Source organism: Aspergillus nomiae, assembly GCF_001204775.2.
Source record: "Aspergillus nomiae NRRL 13137 chromosome Unknown contig00001, whole genome shotgun sequence".
NCBI lineage: Eukaryota > Fungi > Ascomycota > Eurotiomycetes > Eurotiales > Aspergillaceae > Aspergillus > Aspergillus nomiae.
Window position 1 is genome coordinate 366,228 of NW_015378056.1, and position 10,661 is coordinate 376,888.

General features: G+C 47.4%; 3 protein-coding genes across 3 annotated transcripts; all 3 read left to right on the top strand.

Annotated features, from left to right (window-relative positions):
* Positions 1-2,940: 2,940 nt before the first annotated feature.
* Positions 2,941-3,538, top strand: ANOM_000266 (uncharacterized protein; the record flags this gene model as incomplete). The annotated part of the gene is made up of 2 exons (XM_015545524.1): positions 2,941-3,376; positions 3,450-3,538. 2 exons carry the CDS (start codon positions 2,941-2,943, stop codon positions 3,536-3,538), a joined length of 525 nt encoding a protein of 174 aa, XP_015412537.1.
* A 3,272-nt stretch (positions 3,539-6,810) lies between these two features.
* On the top strand, positions 6,811-8,710 carry ANOM_000267 (fungal specific transcription factor domain-containing protein; the record flags this gene model as incomplete). Its single annotated transcript, XM_015545525.1, has 2 exons — positions 6,811-7,032; positions 7,088-8,710. The coding sequence occupies 2 exons, from the start codon at positions 6,811-6,813 to the stop codon at positions 8,708-8,710; spliced, it is 1,845 nt and encodes a 614-aa protein (XP_015412536.1).
* An 812-nt stretch (positions 8,711-9,522) lies between these two features.
* ANOM_000268 (MBL fold metallo-hydrolase) lies at positions 9,523-10,661 on the top strand (the record flags this gene model as incomplete). Its single annotated transcript, XM_015545526.1, has 4 exons — positions 9,523-9,723; positions 9,789-9,928; positions 10,010-10,354; positions 10,403-10,661. 4 exons carry the CDS (start codon positions 9,523-9,525, stop codon positions 10,659-10,661), a joined length of 945 nt encoding a protein of 314 aa, XP_015412531.1.

Sequence of the window (10,661 nt, forward strand, 5' to 3'; positions counted from 1 at the left end):
CGCGAAAAAGAAAAGAAGAGGAGGAAATGGGAAGGGATGAGCATCATAGCAATGGAAGGAGGTGACCGAATCTTGAGACGCTGAGTACGGCAACAGATAAGGAGAAATCCTTGGTGAGAATGGGAGATTGGGTAGCATCTAGGATTCCAGATGGGAGGCCTTAGCGGCACTTGGATACATAATTGACCAAGTAAGGGTCCGCATAGATTGATCCAGATGTTAGCGCTGGACAAGATCAACTCCAATCAGTTTCTCACCGACAACCAGGCAGTTATGTTGAGTGAACTGATTCAGCAAGGAGTGTGATGGTTGTTGGTGATGGCCCTGATGGGATAGTGAATCCTCGATAGTTCACCGCCACAGAATCAACGTTGATCAATAGTCTAAGCCACCTGTGGCTAGTGGGTCATGGGCCAATCAGATGAGAGTGCTCACACATGGTTGAGGGCCGATTCACATGAAAAATCTGATGGATCTTGCATGCTCTGCAGGCAGACGCAAAATACGGTCCGAAAGTCGGTACAGGAAAAAGCAAAGACCTCTATGTGCGTGGCATGTTCCGCTACACTGGGGACCAAGAACCGCCAACCGGGTAACACAGGATTGAGACCGATCTGCAGCCTATGCCTTACTTTTACCCCTGTCTTGATATGGTGACAATCTTGGCCCGAAATACAGAAGCTATCCATCCGATCATGATTCATGGTGTTTGATGACAGTGATTGAAGAGGCCACTAGACGCGCCATCCCCGTTTTACCGCTTCGCTCCCTGCTTTTTTGCCCTTGTGCGCCATACTGATCGCCCTGGTTCCACTCAAGCAGATCGCTATCCTTTTTTGCGTACGGTTGCTGGTGGATCCTTATACTCAATCACGAGGTTATGCAACCGTGAATTTTAGCAAAGCAACTTGTTGGCCTTGAGCAATGTAGCCATGCCGGTAACCATAGCAAAGTGAGTAGAGAAGGATCCCGTCTAGACTTTTGTGTAGATCAGACAGCAAATAGATGATTGGTCGATCTAGACAACACAAGGTGAAGGACCTGCAGCCACAAACAACCTCGTGGGGACCCACCGATTGTTGGTGTGATCAGATCCACGGATCTCAAAAATGGGGCTGGGAAGATATGGCCAGTCAAGGCAGCAGTAAATGGTCACTTGGAAGGTTTGCAATCCAACCCTATAGAGTTTGTCTTAGAGAGGGTGTTTTCCCGGATGCCTGGTTAGCATAGTTCATGAGGCTGAGGTGGAGATCCTTCGGCATTGACTCTGTGGCTTGTATCCCCTCCTAACCTAAACAGGCAGATGGTGTGGCGAAGTTGCTGAGGCGGGTGTCCATCGGACCCACTTTCATTGTTCCTCTTTCAGTATTCTCACTTCAACTCCGTCGCTTGTTCCGTTCCAACCCTCCTTTTTCTTTCACAGATGAAGACTTTGTACTGGTCGCATCCCATATCTTCCGTTCTAGGCCCTTCGCTTTCATTCTGTGGGTACGGTCTTGGAAACTTCATCTCCTCAAAGAGGATGCTTCCATTGGGCCGGGATCCATACCTGATCATCATGATTTTCTACACGAAGAGAATGGGCTAGGTCCTGCATATCAGCCGCTGCACAGGCTCTGCTCGCCTACCTGTAGTGTGATGGCACAATTGCCGCTTAGGCCACAGCTTCAACAAGAGAACATGTCGGTATGATTGGGACGCATTGACACGGTAATTTAGTTCGTATTTTCAGTGTCGCTGCTGCAAATCCAGGATCGAGATCGGGAATCTACTGTTAGGGAGATAATAGAAAGCGATGGAAACCATTCCCGGTTATTTTATGATCCTTGAGCTTCACCGATGTGGTCGATCGATGCAAGGAGCTCGATTTGGAGATCCTAGCTCCTTTGCCTGGCAGCTAAACGGCAAGGAACATCTCGCAACAATCTCTTTGCGCAGTAAGTGGGTCTAGAACGGAGGAAGGAGAAGGGAAAAGCAGTGAATAATTCCCCGAAGTTTACGGAAGCAAGCTCACATTCCAACCACATTGAACGAAAGGAGCTCATGGGAAAAGCCACCGAAAAAGAAAAATAAATCAAACAGAAAAAACAACTGTGGATCAGCGACCCAATGGCCTTGCATTTCCGGAAGCGCTTAGCGTGGTTACCAAATCCCTAATCTTGTTGCATATCCCGCGACTGATCTGATCGAACCTACCAACAATCAATGGAAAGTTCTTCATTGGAACATGTCTCATTGCACTTTGCCTTCTAGGCAAGAAAGAGGCAAACTCAATTCGACCATGGTACAACAAACTTAGGTCACCTCTGATCTCATTGTTGACGCGTAATAATAAGACAGCAGCAGAAGGAAAGATAAAATTGCGGGAAACGTAAAAATAAGAACGTGCGTCAACCAGAAATCAATAGTCAGAGCCCACATTCCGGGAGTTCCCCACCAACGTCCTGTATGCAGAATCTTGCAGGTCTTATCGGTGCGAACCCTACCAAACCCTAACAATTCCGACATCCCCTCCCCATACTGTCCGGTCCTTATTTCGCTCTACAGATCGGCGTCATTTGGTCATTCAGATCTATCGATCTCTAGTCTCCTGTGGTGGCAAACATGCGGAGTTCATTAGAGTAACCATGGTTCCATTTCACATTGCATCTATATTACTGCCTATTATATGCGGAGCTCTTTTGGGTCAGAGGTATATGAACATGTTATGGAAGCCGGGAATCTTCTTGCCTCATCCAATTCCAACATTCTCCTAATCAGCGTCGTCTCGTTCAGTATAGTGTCCATTGCTTATTACTCCTCGCAAGGTGCATGTTCCTTTGTGCTGTGTCATTGATTCCTTTGTGTCCTCCAGTCGCACTTATATCGGCCCTAGATCAAGGGACAGTACCCCACTGTCAATCTCTTCTGCCGTCGTTGTGAGAAGAAGGAGAGCCCAATATGGTCCAAAGCACTGCAAGAACCAGCTCCGGTAGTTCCAGTCGTGAATACGGCATCACATTCGAATGTGCGCCTCCCTCAGCCGTTCGTCCCGGCGTTCCCTTGACCCTACCGGTGATCGTTGCGGTTCGACCTGTCGGTGCCCCCAGAGACAGTTCTGTGCAACAGTTGGTCGTGAATGTGTCGCTACGAAATGAGTCAGGAACCGCGGCTTGTCCCGGACTGACCGGCACATTGACGTCGAGTGTGCGCAGCCGTCATGGAAACACTACGGCTGGGTTTGGAAGATTCAGCCGGCTCACCATCGGGCAGCCAGGACGATATCGATTGCGAGTAATGTTGGGCGCTGCTTCCGCCAGTGGAGTGACGACGCGAGATTATATTGATTCGGGCGTCATTGAGGTTCATGCCGGTGCTCCGGCAGTTCAGCGGCCAAGTAAGTTGACAACTTCATCTCTGGCACCTTATGTTCTTCTGGGAAGGGTTCTAAATAGCTAACTATCTTAAAGCTCCATCACAGGTCACAAAACTCCAAAGCCTGATCCCAGAGAACATAGACCTGTCGGCAGGCGAGATTGCAGCCTGGCAGCAAGCTTAATCCAACAGCCCTCCAATTGCATCGGACTACAGGGAGTGAGAGGAGTTACATTGGATTTCGGTCTAGCATTCTTATCTTTTCAGGGGCGTTGCTTGGGAGCATGGATACATGGTAATAGCGACATAGAGGGATTTTTCTTTAGTATTTCTCCGCGGTAAACGGTCTTGAGGGACAATTGCGTCCTACACCCGTCCTTTTCCCCGTCGGGTTCCTCAATGCTAGAATTAGTAATTTTCTTGACATCACTGAACTGCCAAATATTGTTTAGTCTTAATTTGCATTGCACTATAACATTAGATCAGGAAGATCGCGTGTATCCCAAATCAATCATTGGCTGCGGTATCATCCCGAGGGACTATTTTTGTGGAATTTATTTCCGTGGTCGTGTTCATCCTATCCACACTCGTGATCCTAGCCCTTAGACCCGCAATCCAGCGATTTTCCTTCGTAGCAACACATGAGATCCACCCATCATCCCGTGTAATGCCCCTCATCGGCCCCTCTGCTCCTGTCAGCCCAGCATACAACCAAGCAGGTGTGAACGTCGCTTAGGATGGGACTCGTAGGGCCTTACCGGAATTGGGTGAACGCAGTTTGCCATCCTCCCTTCGCTCTTCATTTGAACAGGTAGGTTCTGATTGACAGCCTGTATCTGCTCTACCATTGTCCAACTTCGCATCAGTTATCACAGGTATCCCCGGTTTTCACTGCGTTTGGTTCGTCCTGAGGAGAATGGCAAGTGGCACTTACCAACACAACAACCCCCAACCAGACGTATATGCTCTTTGCTACGCATAGTTACCTGGTCTAGTCCTATCTAGAGCAATATGAATCCCTGAATAGCAGTCAGCAGTGTCGATCAAGCAGCATAACCCGATGCCGAGTTTTCCTCGTTCCCAAGTCTATCGCAACAGACGACATGAGCATCTATAAATCCGCGATGTAGTGCAGGGTAGAAGTCAAAGACAAATTGGGGCCTTCGACGCTCACCTGATATGTTGTTGAGGTAGAGGTTGCACCCATATGAGAGGATTTGAAGAGTATTCGACTCATACGAACGGTCAGCGCATTCTGCGACAAGAAAAGCGTATCTTAGCACTGACAATCATGGCATTTATTATCGTTCTATAATTCCAACACTGACCGTGCAGCAGAGTCATAAAAATGAGGCATACTAGAAAGCTGAATCACACAAACCAACCTGAGGAAATACAACGATCGATTTCCACTGAAATACCGATGAATAACATAATGTGTTACCGGCGATCAACCCTATATGGGAACACGGTGCAAATCGAAACTAGGGTCAATATACCCTCAAAACCCGACTGTTGACTAAATACAATGGAACCCACTTTCCGTCTCTAGCCAGGCCTCAATGTTGTTTAGACCTGGATATGCCCTTCTTAACGCTGGAACATCGGCTTTATATCCTCACTCACAAAACCACCGAAATATAACCCCCAATTCTTCAAACGCCCACATCAACAATCGTGTTCCTTCCCAGAATTAGTCATGGACTATAAGCACATCTGGATCCCTGGCTGTAATTTGAAGGATATTATTCAACTGGCGCTGGAGTCCTCTACTTCCGCTCCTCATTCTCGAGCCCATAGGAAACGTTATCCGTCGTAGCCTGTTCACGTAAGGCGCCAATGGCTGATAGCAAGCTGTGAAATATCGGTTTACGATGTTAGAAAACTCCACCTCGTCGGTGAGTATTCCTCGTTCTCAATTCGCAAGTTTCTGGTCGTCGTCATAATTTCAGCAGTCAAAGTCCGTGGGCCCGATTCATTTTGCCAGGTCCCTCGTAATGGATGCATATCTAGAACAGAGACCAAAAGGATGACTCTAGACTCTGCTAAGAGGATCCATATATATTGGCGTCCCTGGTTTCTTTGATGCCTTCTTTCGTAATATCGATGGGCTGGGGAGAATAACGGAAACTGTTTTGCAGGGATGGAAGCATGGTGATGATGCATTAGATCGCGACGAGACCGTCTGGCGAGACTGGCCCGTCCCCGAATCGTCGAACCTCTTGGATGATCTCTTCGGCCTTTACTAAGTCATTAGTTCGATTTCGATAGATTCTTTCCGTTGCTTAAAGCTATTTGGGATAAAGAAACCGACGGAATCATTTGGGATAAAATAGTAAGACCGTAAGATAGAATGAGATGCAGCCGATATAAGAAGAAAAAGCAAGAACAGGCGAGATTTTTATAATAGATTACAATTCACTCTGTTTCTGTGGCACTTCTATTCGACTTTAGTCTTTCTGCCATAGAGCGATGTCTTCCGATTTGAATCTTTCTTTGTGTGGCTAACATTACAACCTATGCTCAAATCGTCAATTGGTAATCGGCTCCACTCTCGGCGTTGATCTCAACCCCGACGCTAAAGTGCATGATGAGAGTATCCAAGCTTTAACAAACATCTTGGTAAGCTTCAAAATACTTTCATAATTGATAACCGAATATTATTCCTTCACTTATAGTTAAGTAGGTACTACGACAGTGTCTACACACAAATAAGCGCCCTACTCTTAGTGCGCCGATCGGTATCCACTTCGAGTTCGAAATTGCAGGAGTAAAATGAAGAACACGCTCCGAGTTATGATATCTAATTAGTACCATTATTATTATGAAAAGATTTTCCAGGGAAATATGCCCGTTTTCTCCATTTTACGCAGAGGCAACGGTACAGAGTTCCATGCTCTCAGTTCCCACTCTGTGTTACCAAATATTCTTAACCTCCTAGTCACTTTAAATACTGATATCACTCTAGTAAATTGAGACAGACAGGCTTGAAGCGCAGAGTAGTTATGAATTCTGCACAGTGATGAAAACATATCTCAATAGATCACTGATAAGGCTAAATAGAAGGCGAAAAAGGAAAAAAAATTGATGACATAATAGCCACATACGCCAAGCGATTTATACCAAAGTCAATAAATGTCGATCAATATGCAACCTCCTTGAACTACCATCAGAGAATGGTTACAATACTATCCCGTATCAATGCCACAGATTAACCCAAACTAATCGTAAAATGCCGCCCGGTGTGTAATACCCCTCCAACTACGCAAAAATACCATGCCGAACCACCCCCAGGGTGAAATCAACAAGCGCAGCTGCAACAACTGTCGCCAACGGAAGGTCCGATGTGATAGGAAACACCCGTGTGAGGCATGCTCACGGTTGGGGAAAGACTGTGTATTTCCCGGGGCAAAGCGGGCGTCCCGAAAATTGAATAGACCTCCGGTTTCTGAATTAATGGCTCGCTTGAAACAGTTGGAAGATGCTGAGAGGCTTCGATCAATGCATCCTGCAGGCAAGGGTGACACCGTGTCTAATCTAGGAAAATGTAGTGAGGATCAGGTACCTGGTTCAACCAGAACAAATATTGAGAAACCAGATCAGAGTGGCCGGTTGGTAGTCAGAGATGGGAGGAGTCGGTATGTTGATGATGATGCTTCTGTGATATTTGGAGATAAGGTAGGAAAGTTGGTGTTCTTTGAATGGCTCATCGGTGGTTGCTGATAATTTACAGATCCAAGAGCTGCGGGATGTGGTTGAAAGTTCATCGTCGGAGGATGATATTAAGACAGAAGATATCTTGGGACCATTTGGCCTCCCGCACGGAGGCCTTGTTGGAGATACTAATTGGACCAACATGAGTTCTCAAGGGTTCCATCCTCATTCAGCCCAATTATCCATGTTGTGGCGTATCTACCAAACTCACGTTCACCCGTTGATTGCTGTCCTGCATGTACCATCAGTGGAGCAGATCGTGCGCGACTCAGCTGATGGCATCGCTTTAGAGCCCGGCAGCAGATCCCTGATGTTATCTGTCTGCTTTGCTGCTGTCGTTAGCATGGCACCTGATCAGTGTGCATCAGTACTTGGACAATCGCATGACATAGCCATTCAGGGCTTGAGTGTAGCTGTGAACGGGGCCTTAAAGCAGGCCAACTTTATAAGGTCCCAAAATATCTCTGTTCTTCAAGCAGCGGTGGTCTTTCTGCTGTGCTTTCGCGTAGTAGGTGACACAAGGATTGTATGGGCTGAAGCTGCCGTGGTTGTGCGTATCGCTCAGGGCCAGGGTATTCATCGTGATGGATCAAAATTTGGCCTAAGCCCTTTCGAAACAGAAATGCGTCGACGATTGTGGTGGCATGTCTGTATATTAGACATGCTTGCTTCAGAGGATCAAGGAACCGATACCCAGATCAAACCAGACACGTTTGATACACGTCTCCCCTCCAACGTCGATGGCTATGACCTAGTCCCGGATATGACAGAGCTACCATCCGAGAGAATGGGGTATACTGATATCACTCTCTGCATTATCAACTGCCAAATTGCGGCTAGCGTCTCCCAATTGGGTCCTTCCTTCGGTCGGGATTCGAAGATATCAATTAGTGACCGGGAGGCCCACGTCAAAGCTCTAGCATCTCGTCTTCAAGACCACTATCTGGACCATTTTGACCTTGGAGTTCCTATACAATGGATGGTCGCAACGATCGGTCGGCTCATGCTGTCGAAAGTATGGTTGGCGATCCACATACAAAAGACATCAAAAGGCGTCAACGAGTCGGCTTCCACGAAACAAGTAGCCGATCCTATCTTCCAAACCGCCGTCGAAATCACCGAATTTGCTTATTTCTTGCAGGAAAATGAAACTACTGCACATTTTGCCTGGTTATGCCGAAGCTACAAGCAGTGGCACGCCTTAGCTTACGTTCTGTCGGAACTCTGCGCTCGGGACATCAGCCCGGAAACCGACCATGCCTGGAACGTGGTAACCAATATGTACAATAAGTGTGTGAAAGAAGCGCCTGTGACATACTCCCTGTTCCAAAAGCCTCTGTCGCGGCTGATGGAGCGCGCCGCCACGGCTAGGGCTGAAAAACTGGGAATTTCTCGTGAGGTCCTAGATGATCAATCGGCAGGGACTTTGGAGTCAAGTATGGGGGCCCTGAATAGTCAAAGCAAACAAAGCCTGTTCCCTCCCATGCCAAACGTTCATAATTCATGGCATATTCCTAACGGTGACGAGTCTACCGAACCAGTTTATTTCGATAGCACTGGCCTGATCCGCGAAGTGTCTGCCTCTGGAATAACCGACCATCTTTACTCTAACATAGACTGGCTCTTTGAGCCCCTGATGTGAGAAATTAGCTAAGCAACCTACAGTATTTCCTCTTCACCATGTAAGTGGTGCTTAGATTATCTGACCCCCGTGGCCGGTGTTTATCTCAATGCAGTGATCAGTCCTGGAGGCAAACGTACATGTGCTAAAGCTTCAGAAGAATTCACTGCTCCACATAATGAGGCCAGCACCGAAGCCAAGGATTACACATATAGGAAGATCAAGACTAGGGGCCTCAAAAGCTCACTCTCCAAAATTGTCGATGGCACAAACTGCCACCCTTCCCACTAATATGCCGTGATGACAGTATAAATGTTGCGATTGGAAAAGCGGACTACATGTTAGCTTCTAATAAGACCAAAGGTCAATAAACAAAACCATCGGAATATACTACGTGGCTGAGAGAAGATGTAGGCACGATCCCATTTCGTTAAGGGCAAACTTCAACCATAACTCCATAGGAATGGACAGTAGTGGCGTAGGTGGAGAAGATTTTGCCCTAAGTTAATCTCTTTATTTCTGATCCTACTGCGTACCTTCAGTTGAAATTAAAGAGATTGTGCCAGAGAGATATCATCCCAGATTTTCATCGGACAATTAGCCGTTGATTGTTATACTATCTTATAAATGTGGGTCTATGCGTAAGTCAGTACATACTCCGTACGGGATTATGCCCCATGGGAGGCGAAAGGTCCGAGCCATAATCTAATTCAACCCGCTATAGTTGAACCCCACTTGGCTGTAGCGTCCAACATCCCACAACTGTTGATTGACGGAAAACACATCCCCAATTGATCGCTTTGCTGCGCGAGGAAGCAATAAGACTGCCTATCATGCCAGATCCCAAGATGGAACTGCCCGTGACAGATGACTACGTTCATGTCCAGCTCCTTAATGGAGGAAGCATGACGGCGCAGTCCCACATACTCCACGCGGGGGAGGAGCCGGAAGAGTTTCGGCTGTATAACTGGGCGTTTTTTATCCATCACGTTAAACAAAACCGACGCATGATCTGGGATCTGGGAATGTCATCAGTACGTCTCTCTGCTCTCCAAGCCTCGGTCCCTGCTCAGAAACATAAAGTATTAATTGGTCAAAGGTTCCAGAAGATTTTCCCCCAGCTATCGTCAACGGACCATTTAAAGAAATTCATCCTCAGGATCCTCACGAGTCGATTGAAAAGCAAATCGAGCGTCGTAACGGGGTTGGAGCTGATGAAATCGACACCATTTTGCTCAGGTTCGAAAACAATAATTGTCCCTTGCGCTGACTGCAGCGCTCGCAGTTTGGGTACGATACAGCTGTCTTACCTATATATAGTCATGCACATTTTGATCACTGCCGACCAGTAAGCCAGACCTTTAAGAATGCGACTGTGCTTTTCGGCCCTGGTACATCTGAATACTGCGGCCCAGGCCATTTCGTGAACCCATCCTCTACATGGGACGGAAGATACTTCGATCCAGAACGGGCGACAGAACGATGGGAGACGTTGCAGGGGCCATGGAAGCGTTTTGGGCCGTTCGAGCGCGCGATGGACTTTTTTGGAGACGGGAGCTTCTGGGTCATTCAGGCTCCAGGCCATATGCCAGGTAATATGTGTGCTTGTGCTAGGCTCGCCACAGGCGAGTGGGTTATGTTGGCTTCGGATTGTTGTCATTCACGGTACTCGATTTATTGATTTTCTCGAGACCTAAACTAACTCTTACACAGGGCACTACTCGATGGTACCAAGGACTTCGGGACCTTCGAGGTCGGCGGGACCATGGCTTGTCTCCACACAGATGTCACTGCAGCAAAAGATACGCTGGCACGGATTAGATTGTTGGAAAAAGAGCTGGGGGTTCACGTTGCCTTAGCGCATGACGCTACCTGGATGCAGGAGGAGAATGATCCAGTTTTATTCTCTCTCCTGGACGAGAAGTTCGTTAAAGATATGCGTGCCGCGTTTCCACAGCAAGAGCCGTTCTAG